General features: G+C 45.4%; 1 protein-coding gene across 1 annotated transcript in view; it reads right to left on the bottom strand.

Moving 5' to 3' along the window:
* EZHIP (EZH inhibitory protein) overlaps window positions 1-11,308 on the bottom strand; it is a 45,784-nt gene extending 34,476 nt beyond the window's left edge. The window contains exon 1 of the mRNA XM_059156792.1: window positions 9,649-11,308. Within this exon, the coding sequence (XP_059012775.1) occupies window positions 9,649-11,308 (1,660 nt within the window). The remainder of the gene's footprint in view (window positions 1-9,648) is intronic.
* Between the last annotated feature and the right edge of the window lie 856 nt (window positions 11,309-12,164).

Below are 12,164 nucleotides of genomic sequence, written 5' to 3'. Positions count from 1 at the left end.
AGGGGTGGCCCTGACTGGTCTGTTTGACAGTCGGTTTGATTCTTGATGCTTAGTATGAAATAAAGCTTTGCTTGACTTTCACTTTGTATCAGTCTCGCTTCTTTAATCACGGACCCATTATTGGGGGACCCAACAATGACATCAACTATTTTACTTTTTTAAAAAGATGTCTTATTTGTTCATTTGAGAGAGAAAGAGGGAGAGAGAGAGAGATTTCGCAAGACCATGAACAGGGGGAGGGGCAGGGAGAGAGAGAGAGAAGCAGACTCCCTGTTGAGCAAGGAGCCCAAGGATGCAGATGCAGGGCTGGGTCCCAGGACCCTGGTATCACGACCTGATCTGAAGGTAGATGCTTAACTGACTGAGCTACGCAAGTGCCCTGACTTCATCTGTTTTAACTCACAACCACTGGCAACATTTCTTGGACGCTGCTTGCCCATAAATTCTTTAAAAATCTACTCAGTATAGTATTAGAACTGGGTATGTATTTTACAGTGCATAGTACAAAATGAAATATGGAGTCCCTTGTTCAAAAAACAAAGAATTTCAAGACAGTGGCAGGACATCATTAAACCAAGCAGGGGTCTGTGGAACTGCTCCAGTCACATGCCACAAAGCCAGGCCTATACAGCATAGTAGTTGATCAGCAAGTAACTTTCAGGGAAAGACTCCAGGGAAAGAAGGTCTTTCTGGTATTTCCTGGGTCCTCACCACAGTGGAAGCCTGAGGTAAAAGTTCAGCCTACCTGTGAGTGATACAGGACCCTGAGATAAGTCTTTCACCTTCCTTTTGCCAGTTCATGATTTCTGGAGATTGGACACCACTTGGATGCGGGGACACAAAGGGAAGCTGTATGTTCTCATTATCCTAGAGAGGGCACAGAAATTCTCAATCAGAGGCCATTGATGTTGCTGCTCTGACTTCCTGCTCTGATTCTAGGTAGATTAATCTTCCCTGAACAATAAATTATAACTTAAATAATAATAATGTTATAGTAAGTTATAACAAAATAACTTTTGTTTATTTATTTTTTTTTAATTTTTTATTTTTTATAAACATATATTTTTATCCCCAGGGGTACAGGTCTGTGAATCACCAGGTTTACACACTTCACAGCACTCACCAAATCACATACCCTCCCCAATGTCCATAATCCCACCCCCTTCTCCCAAACCCCCTCCCCCCGGCAACCCTCAGTTTGTTTTGTGAGATTAAGAGTCACTTATGGTTTGTCTCCCTCCCAATCCCATCTTGTTTCATTTATTCTTCTTCTACCTACTTAAGCCTCCATGTTGCATCACCACTTCCTCATATCAGGGAGATCATATGATAGTTGTCTTTCTCTGCTTGACTTATTTCGCTAAGCATGATACGCTCTAGTTCCATCCATGTTGTTGCAAATGGCAAGATTTCATTTCTTTTGATGGCTGCATAGTATTCCATTGTGTATATATACCACATCTTCTTGATCCATTCATCTGTTGATGGACATCTAGGTTCTTTCCATAGTTTGGCTATTGTGGACATTGCTGCTATAAACATTCGGGTGCACGTGCCCCTTTGGATCACCACGTTTGTATCTTTAGGGTAAATACCCAATAGTGCAATTGCTGGGTCATAGGGCAGTTCTATTTTCAACATTTTGAGGAACCTCCATGCTGTTTTCCAGAGTGGCTGCACCAGCTTGCATTCCCACCAACAGTGTAGGAGGGTTCCCCTTTCTCCGCATCCTCGCCAGCATCTGTCATTTCCTGACTTGTTGATTTTAGCCATTCTGACTGGTGTGAGGTGATATCTCATTGTGGTTTTGATTTGTATTTCCCTGATGCCGAGTGATATGGAGCACTTTTTCATGTGTCTGTTGGCCATCTGGATGTCTTCTTTGCAGAAATGTCTGTTCATGTCCTCTGCCCATTTCTTGATTGGATTATTTGTTCTTTGGGTGTTGAGTTTGCTAAGTTCTTTATAGATTCTGGACACTAGTCCTTTATCTGATATGTCGTTTGCAAATATCTTCTCCCATTCTGTCAGTGAAACTATAAAGTACTCATGAAAGAAATTGAGGAAGACACAAAGAAATGGAAAAATGTTCCATGCTCCTGGATTGGAAGAATAAATATTGTGAAAATGTCTATGCTACCTAAAGCAATCTACACATTTAATGCAATTCCTTTTGTTTATTTTTAATGTATCTTTGAGTTAATGTGTCTGAGCTGGAATTTTTTACCTCCATTTGAAGTTTGGGTGGATAGAGTAATTTTACACATCACAAAACAACACTACTTCTCATAATAAACAACAGCAGATGAATGTGTCTAAACTATCACTTTACACTTGGCAGAATAGTAGTACTCTGTATAGGAGCATATCATGCAGTCTATTTTATGAAGGAAGCTCATAACTTTGGATAGGACCATGACAGAGTCCAAAACTCAACATGTGTTTCTTCCATATTACATTTTATGTAGGCTCTGTTCCTAAATTTCCTTACCTGTAAAAAAACGGGCTCAACATAAGCACATATTTCCTAGGGCTATTCCATGAATTAAAGGTATGTGTATAAATGTTAAAACAGTACTTAACATATAAATATTTGATGATTCTTATCTGGTATATCTGCATGCCATGTAATGTACAGAAAGCAACTTACAGTCAATAATGTTAACCTCAGGTATATTCTATTCATCCATTAAATAGATTAAGATGCAATGATGTCTGGAGGAAAACTACTCTCCTCATAAGCATTTATATAACTACTTCAAGTTCAAATTTGTGAAATTCCTAGAGTTTGTACCTTGGAAACTTAACACTTTGTGTTTTGTAATTGTATGCAGTGACTTCCAGTGCTGGCAAAATGTTGCTCAATAGTCTGTGGAAATGTGTTTATATTATTAAGTGAGTACAATAATGATTTTTCCTTCCCATTTTTCAAATAACTAATTTGATTTTTTTCAAGAATTCATTTATTTATCAGAGAGAGAGGGAGCACAAGCAAGGGCAATGGCAGGCAGAGGGAGAAGCAGACTCCCCACTGAGCAAGGAGCCCAGTGCGGCACTCGATCCCAGGACTCTGGGGTCATGGCCTGAGCCAAAGGCAGACGCTTAACCAACTGAACCACTCAGGTATCTTTTTTTTTAAGATTTGATTTATTTATTTGTCAGAGAGAGAGAGAGAGAGAGAATGCACACAAGCAGGGGGAGCAGCAGGTAGAAATGTCTAATTTGATTTTTTAAAAAGATTTTATATATTTATTAGAGAGACAGAGAGGGCACGAGTGGGTGGAAGAGGAGAGGGGTCAGAAATATCTGGGTACATGATCATAATCAGAGTAAGAACCATATTGGGCACCTGGGAGGCTCAGTCAGTTAAGCATCTGCCTTTGCCCCAGGTCATGATCCCAGAGTCCTGGAATTGAGTCCCAACTCAGGCTCCCTGCTTAGTGAGGAGTCTGCTTCTCCCTTTACCCTTCCCCTCTGCTTGTGATCTCTCTCTCCCTCTAATGCTCTCTCTCTCTAATAAATAAATAAAATCATTTTTTTTAAAGAATCGTCTTTATCAGTCACTCACTGTGTACCATATAGTGTTAGAAGCACTTAACACTCATCACCCATTTTAATCCTTACAACAATCTAGGAGGCATTTTTTTTTATTATTCCTAATTGGCAAATGAGGAAATTTAGGATCCCAGGTTAACTAACTTGTCCAGAAACACACAATGAGTCAATAGGAAAGCCAGAATTCAAATCTAAGAATTCCAATACCAGAACAAACCCCTACTAATAAAGAGATCTCAAGAGTCACAAAATTGCTCTGAGCATCAATTTCCATATCAGTGAAATGGGAATAAATGTAGGCTTTCTGACTTCAGGAGGTTGTGAGAATTGCTGCAATAAAATTGTCTACTTCTTGTTCCAATCTTTTGTCATCTGCAGAGTTCTTCAAGAATAAGTTTGTTGGAGGAGGTAATCAAGAGACCACTGGCTGACACATGGAATGGTCCCAGGAAATCAGAGGTTCCTCACCCCCTCCTCTGTCCTTAGATCATATGTTTTGCCAACTATTCCTACAACTGGAGCCATTTTCAAGAATGCAGCCTTGGAGAGCAATGTGCTGTTAAGACCATCCAGTCAGTGTATGTGACCGAACTCAGTTCAGGCCTCTATATAAACTTAAAATTCCTGTGGGCAGGTAAGGAGATTTACTCATCTTAAAGCTGCCCAAGATAAGCCTTATATGTAAGTTCCCTTGCTTATTAAGGCTGCCACCCACCAATCTGGAGTGTGGTCTTTCTCTTTCTCCTTGCCTTCTGAGTACAGGGGCCAGTTTTGTGAATTAACAAAGTAATATGACAAAGCAAAATCTTTTGAAATGTGTTCCCAAAAATATTTCCTTTAGTTATCAAGATTTTTAGTGACATGCCCATTAGGTTTTCGTTCTGATTCTTAAATGAAGTTCTTTTTTCCTTTTATTCCAGTTTAGTACAGATCATGATTCCGATTGTGTTTTTTGAAAGCTACCAAAGGGTTGACTATACACATTGTTATCAGCAGACATTGGGGCAACACCTAAAGAGGAGGTGGCATAAGGCACTTGGTGGAGGTTATGGGAAGATGGTGGCAGCATTGGCTGTATAGTTTTTCAATCTCTCCAAACCAGAAAAACAGTACAACTAGAGAGCAAAAGCAAAATGTGCAGATAATATTTTCAGCAAATCTAGGTTACTAGGAACACATATGTGGCTCAGTCAGTTAAGCATCTTCCTTTGGCTCAGATCATGATCCCAGGGTCTTGGAATTGGTCCTACATGGGTTTCCTTGCTCAACATGGAGCCTGCTTCTCCCTCTGCCTGCCACTTGCCCTGCTTGTATTCTCTCTCTCTCTCTCTCTCTGACAAATACAATCTTTAAAAAAATTCTAGGTTACAAGACATCCCTTAAAACCCTCAAATTCAAGTAAATGAAGATAAATCACCAATAGTCATATTACCTACATGATACTAGTGTCTGTGCAGGAGGAGAAATAAGTGATGGAACAGCATCTGACTAACTTGGTAATAGAACCACAAACTAACTCAGCAAAAACAGCAGAGACTCACAGGGTTTTTGCCCTTTTCATGTCAGGTAAGTACAAGGGGCCCAGCTCACGAGGCACTAAAGATGGGGTACCTGGGTGGCTCAGTCGGTTAAGCATCTGCCTTGGCTCACTCAGGTCATGATCCTAGCATCCTGGGATTGAGTCCCATGTCGGGAAATCCTGCCCAGTGGGGAGCCTGCTTCTCTCTTTCCTCCTTGCTTGTACTCTCTCTCACTATCTTTGCTTGTCTCTCCCTCTCAAGTAAATAAAATCTTCTTTAAAAAAAAAAGAGGCACTAAAGGTGCTAGAAGCACGTGAACTCCCAAAATGGACACCTCAGGTCTCTCTTGACAGGAGCCCACAATTATCAGAAACTGCTGGAGGTGGAATCACAATTCAATAGGAAATGAACAAGAGAGACTAAGGAAATAAGGTTTAAAACTGTGCTGTACACAGATGTCCACACTTGCAGCTGTTGTGAATACTTGAAATGTGGCTGTCAGAATGGAGATATACTGAAAGTGTAAATTACATACCAGCTTTTGAAGATTTAGTAAGAAAATAAAATCTCAATAATTTTTATACATGTTGAAATAATATTTTGTATAGATGGAATTAAGTAAACTATTAATGTCATGTGTATCTTTACACATTTTTTAAATTTTGCTAGTAGAAAATGGTAAATTACATGTGTGGCTAGCATTCTATTTCTACCGGACAGAACTCCCTATTACTGAAGTTTGATATGCCTTTTACACATCTCAAATAGAAAAGTCAGTTATGCAGCTGGATATACATGACTGGAGTACAAGAGAATTGGTGGGAATATACAATATTTTGATTTACCAGCTTAAAATAATATTTGAAGACATGAGACTAGATGGGATATCCTAGGAAGTAAATGTGTAGAGATTAAAAAAAAAGGGGGGGGGACTAAGGCCTTGGATATTCTAATAATTAGAGGTGTGGAAAATGAGAACGGTCTAGGAGAAAGTGGGGTGAACACAAAGAGAACACTCTTTAAAGACTAAGGAAGAACTTGCATCAAAGAAAAGAGTGATCAATAGTGTCAAATGGTGCCACAAGGTCAAGTAATAGGAAATCTAAGAATTATCATTTACCAGGTGTCTGGGTGTCTCAGTTGGTTAAGCATCTGCCTTTGGCTCAGTTCGTGATCTGGGGTCCTGGGATTTATCCCCTCGCTGATCTCAGGGCAATCTGCCCGGTGATCTCCATTGATCCCCACATGCCAATTCCTGAGCACAAATCTCCCCCCACCCCAGGCGCACCCCCCAGGATCCCCCAGGAACACAATTTCCACATGGGGCTCCCTGCTAGGCAGGAAACCTGCTTCTCCTTGTCCCTCTGCCCTCCCTGCCACATTCCCTCATATGCACATGCGTTTTCTCTCTCCCTCAAAGAAAGTCTTTTTAAAAAATTATCCTTTATGTTCTGCAGTATAGAGGTCTACTGTGTGATGGCATTTGATACCTCCATAAAGAGGGAGTATTAGAAGAACCTCTGGACTCAGGGAAACAAACTGAGGGTTTCAGAAGGGGGGTGGGGGATGGTGTAACTGGGTGATGGGTATTAAGGAGGGGATGTGTTGTGAAGAGCCTTGGGTGTTATATGCAACTAATGAATCATTGAACATTACATCAAAAACTAATGATATGTGGGACGCCTGGGTGGCTCAGTTGGTTAAGCGGCTGCCTTCAGCTCGGGTCATGATCCCAGCGTCATGGGATCGAGTCCCACATCGGGCTCCTTGCCCTGCAGGGAGCCTGCTTCTCCCTCTGACTCTGCCTGCCACTCTGTCTGCCTGTGCTCACTCTCGCTTGCTCTCTCTCTGACAAATAAATAAATAAAATCTTAAAAAAAAAAACTAATGATATGTATTTTGGCTAACTGAACTTAATTAAAAAAAAAAGAGTTCATTTAACTTCATTTAAAATCCAAAAAAAAATACATTTAAAAAAAAAAAAGACCAAATATTACAAGGAAGAAGAAGGGCCTATGGTCAAGAGGTGCTATACAAATTTTTGTACCGTGGGCTTGGGCTAAGGACATTGGATTAAGGTCCACCCTCAAGCACATCAAATGCCCAGTTATCTACTAAGACACTAGCATACAGAATGGTAGTGGGATCTCTGATTTAGCCCACTAAATGCTGGCTCAGTGCAGGAAGGAATCGGGCCTAGTACCTGAACTAATGCTTCCCCCAATGTCTGAGATAATTGGGGAAGTTTTGTGGTCAAAGCCACCACCAGGGACAAGGTATGGTTTCCTATATAATGTATCCTTGGGTGTCTCTAGTTCTCTGGGGCTGGTCTCGAGAGGTAATTATATATACAGGTCAGTCACTAACATTTTCAGTGGATAAAGTACAAATTAACGCCTTTGGCCCATGTCCTTGATCTCTTCCCATTGCCAGCTATTTCACACCAAGAGGTGTCTTATAGCTAACCCTGAGAACACCTCAGCCTACACCATCGAGCTTTGTATATCCTTCGTTTTTACAAACAGTGGCCTCCTGGCAACATTTAGGACCTAAGAGGATGCATTCCACAGGCCCAGACCTCCCTTCCTTAGGAGAATAGAGCCTTACAGAATCTAGAAGCAGCCTTGGGGAATGAGGGAACCTAAAATATTTTCTACAGGGTCACCTGGGTTTCTCAGTCAGTTAAGCATCTGCCCTCAACTCAGGTCATGATCCCAGGGTCCTAGGATGGAGCTTCCTGCTCATCCGGGAACCTGCTTCTTCCTTTGCCCTTCTACCTGTTTGTTTTCTCTAATAAATAAATAAAATCTTTTAAAAATATAAAATATTTTCTATAAAAATTGCAGGGTGTTGGCACCTGCTGGGCACATACCATTGTCCCCGTGGATTCCTAGCTCTGTAGTCTGAATATAGACTAGACAGTAGCCTCTAAAATGTGGGTCCCAAGAGGAAGGCCCTTCCTGGCCAAGTCTATGCCAGAATAGGCCATATATCGGAAAAGCAGAGAGGAGGAATATGGCAAAGTAGGTAGAGGGAGGTCCTTACTGATTTGGTTTATTTTTTTCATTCCATTCCTTTACTGTGTTCTCCCATTGTTTTTCCACAACTTCCTTAAAAATAGCTGAGTTTCATTATAGAACTAGCAATATATCAGTGTAAAATGTAGCACATAAAAGACCACACCATCAGTTATTCCAAAAAACGTATATATCCTGTTCACAGAATGGTAGTGTGTGTCCATCCAGTTCTCTCCTAATACATCTATACACACATACACCCCACACACCCCCTTACATACCTGCTTACAAAGTTAGTCACAATTATTTTTTAATTGAGATTCTTCATTAACACATTTTTTCCCACTAAAAATCTAACATTTAGATTTAATGATAACACTGTATCACTAAACTTGAATCACCCTCCCAGACCTTTCTCTCCCCCACACAGATCTCATGAGTCCCTTTTCCCAATACACAAATTTTTTCCTTCTCTAGAAACTGAGACCTTTCCCCTTTGTACTCCAGAATCCTGCTATTTTTCTCCTTCTGGGAAGGAAGTATTCCCCCCAACAGACACACACACACACACATGCACAGTCATATTCTCTTTACACACACACACACACACACACACAGTGTCATGCTCTTTCCTGATGCTGAATACCTGCTTCACCCCTCCTTGGGCTGAACCCTGCTGCCTTTTCTTGACTAAATTTGCAAATCACCTATGGTAAGAGGGTATATACCATATAATTCTCATATAAATGAGAATTTCCTGGACAAAACTGCGTTTTAGACAGTAGAAATAAATGACTATAGGTCCCAAGACCTCAGCTAGCATGCTAACAACTTTCTTTAATCCTCTAAATCAGATATAGGATTAATGTTTTTTTAGACAATAAAAAAACTACATCTTAAAAATGAAGTTAACATTTTTATTTTATTCATTCAAAAATTTCATTATACAAAGGTAACATGGAAAAGAGAAATCTTAACACAGGGGCAAAGGCAGGCCTTTTTTCAGAAAAATGTGGGCCTGGAATCAGGGGCCAATAGCAAGTAAGTGCTAGGTAGTAAAGTTATGGGGAAAAGAGGCTTTAAAACTGCCTCTCCAAACAGCATCAAAATTTCTCATACGCTGGTTAATAGAGCACTTGTAAACCTCCCAGGTTAACTGCAGAGCAGTTACCCCCTTTCAGGTCAATGGGTGCATGGTAATTCCTTTTGTGGTTGTCACACCACTGGAGGTATAGGGGAGGAAGGCATGCTCCCTGTTTCAGCCTCCTCTCCTGGAGAGAGGGGGCTCAGGGCATCAAGCTCTGGCAGCAAAGCACGCCTCAGGCTCGCAGGACTAGGAGTGGAGATGGAGCCCAAACCACTAAACTTAGGGGAAGAGGTGCTCTGGCCAGAAAAACTAGTGGAGGAAGAGTAGGAAGAAGAGGAAGAAGAAGAGGAAGAGGAGGAGGAGGAGGAGGAAGAGGAGGGGCTCTGGCCAGGAGGCCCGGAGGAGGAGGCAGAAGAGGAAGAGGAGGGGCTTTCACCACACAGCTGTTCAGGGAAAGGAAAGAGCCTACCAGGAGGAGAGGGAGATGAGGCTCGCATACGGACTGCATGCCAACGGGGCTGGGCATCAACGCTTGGGACCTCAGGATTAGGAGAGCTTGAGGGGCTCTGGCAGACCAGCCTTCGTAAGGCTACCCCAGGGGAAGAAGGAGGACTCAGGCTAGTAGGCACAGGTAGAGAGGCGAGGCTTCTAGGGGATGACCTTTCGATGGTGCGGCTCCGGAGGACAAAGCCCGAAGTCGGGCAGCCACTGCGGAGGGCAGGGCCTATAGGGTTGGCTCGGCTTCGGAGGTAAGGGCCTGAGCCCGATGCACGGCTGCGGAGAGCAGGGCCTGGTGGGCTGGCGTGGTTATTGAGAGCAGGGCCCAGCCCAGATGCACGGCGACTGGAAGCACGGTTGTGGAAAACAGGACCCGGAGCAGCTGCACGGTTGCCGTAAGTAGGACCTGGTGCGGATGTGTGGCTGCGGAGAGCTGGGCCCGGCGCGGAAGCACGGCGGCGGCTGCGGAGAGCTGGGCCCGGCGCGGAAGCACGGCGGCGGCTGCGGAGAGCTGGGCCCGGCGCGGAAGCACGGCGGCGGCTGCGGAGAGCTGGGCCCGGCGCGGAAGCACGGCGGCGGCTGCGGAGAGCTGGGCCCGGCGCGGAAGCACGGCGGCGGCTGCGGAGAGCTGGGCCCGGAGCGGAACTACAGCGGCGCCTGCGGAAAGCAGGGCCCGACACAGGCACGTGGCGGCGAGGGACAGCAGAGCCTGGCGTGGATGCACGGCGACGCTGGAGAGCAGGGCCTGACGTGGAAGCACCGGGGCGATGAGCAGGGCCTGGCGCGGGTACACCACGGCGACGAGAAGGGCCTGGTGCCGACGTACGGCTGCGAAGAGCAGAGACCAACCCGGAAGCATGACCACCGAAGGCAGTGCCTAGCGGGGTGGCGCGGCTGTTGAGGACGAGGCCTGGTCTGGCTGCTTGACTGCGGAGAGCTGGGCCTGGTGCTCCGGCCTGACTTCGGAGGGCAGGGCCTGGCTGGGCTGCCTGACCCCATGGAGAAGCCCGAGAACGGCGACGGCCGCTGGGCTGAGGCCCCGGAGAAGATGGCGGCGAAGGCACGGGGCACTGAGGCACGAGAAGCCCAGGAAACAGACAGCGACACCCTGGAGGCTTCTGAGCCTGGGCAGTCTCCTTGCGGCCGAGCTGCTTCCTCCCACGGCCTTTCCCCAGGCTCGTGGGCAGGGTCGGAAGCCCGCTGGCCTGGCCAACTCCCCTCATGGCTTGCACCACGGCGCCCACGCCACCTGCGTGTGAGGCCTGGAGACCTTGGCCCACTCCGGGCACAACACATCTCAGCTCGGCGTGGGGACTGCGGCCACCCTGGAGGTCAGCACACTCCCTCTCCTGCACACGGGCTGTGGAGGGCAGCCCCGGGCCCTCGCCGTTGATCGAAATGGCGCCGACAGCAGCCAGGGTGGAGGCAGAGGAACCTGCTGTGCCGCTGTGTGGGGCGCCACCACCCGATGGAGAAAGACCGCTCAAGACTGAGGGGACCGAGGCACCAGGATCGGGGTTGCTGACCCCATGGGCGTCACCAGGGGCAGAGGCGACCTCGTTCTTCGGCCCTACAGGCACCTCACCCTGCGGTTGCTTCTGCGCTTTCTTGTCGGACGATGGAGTGGCCATAATGCTAGATTCTCTCTCAGAGCTGTGAGAGCGCGGCTGCAGACGCCGCCTGAGTAGAACTCCGGGGGAAGGAGTGAGGAGGATGGGCGTGCCCTGCTTGGATTTTTGCTTCTGATTGGTCGGTCAGTTGTCACGTGACTCTCGTCTTAAAGGGAGCGAGCCAACCTAGCTCCGTTCGGCGCCAAACCAGACCGTGTGCTCTGCGGTACGATGGACCGCTGCTGCTGGGTCCACGATGTGAATTCCCCCATCCATACCTGGGTCAGGCAGGGGTGGCAATGCTCTCTGTATAAACACTTTGAGTCACCCCAAATCAGTTTAGCTTGTCAGCACCACTCTGATGGTGAAACTTTCAAGCAGTGGCCTGAAAGAAATACCACACTGGCCAACAGGAGTTAACCGCTGAGCTGGGCATCCCTCCTGGAATCCCGACAGGTCACGGCCTGTGTCTGACTCTTGAAAAGACCGTTCCAGAACTCTTCCCTGTTATCTGGATGACTCTGCACTGGAGTCTTGAAAGCTGCCTGAAATCAAGAAAATGGATGGGGCCCTTGCTGTCTTGGTTTGGGATTTCAGCACTGCTTTGTATCAGAGGGGGATTTTGATGTAACATGCTTCCCCCTACCTCATCTCCTGAGGCATGGGCTGGCGTTGCCCTGAATTAAGGATAACACTGTCCTTAAATATACATCATCATTTGTATGGGCTGCTTAGTAATCCACTGATGAATGTACATTAATTTGTTTGACCCAGTCTCCATTCTTGGCTATGGCTCTCTATTATGCTGTGATGCAGACTTAAAGTTTAATAATTTGGACACTGTAATCATAATTATAAAAGTTATTATTACTGCATG

Source organism: Mustela lutreola, chromosome X (genome assembly GCF_030435805.1).
Source record: "Mustela lutreola isolate mMusLut2 chromosome X, mMusLut2.pri, whole genome shotgun sequence".
Classification (NCBI taxonomy): domain Eukaryota; kingdom Metazoa; phylum Chordata; class Mammalia; order Carnivora; family Mustelidae; genus Mustela; species Mustela lutreola.
Note: the sequence above shows the minus strand (reverse complement) of the source record. Positions and strands in the feature narration are given on the sequence as shown.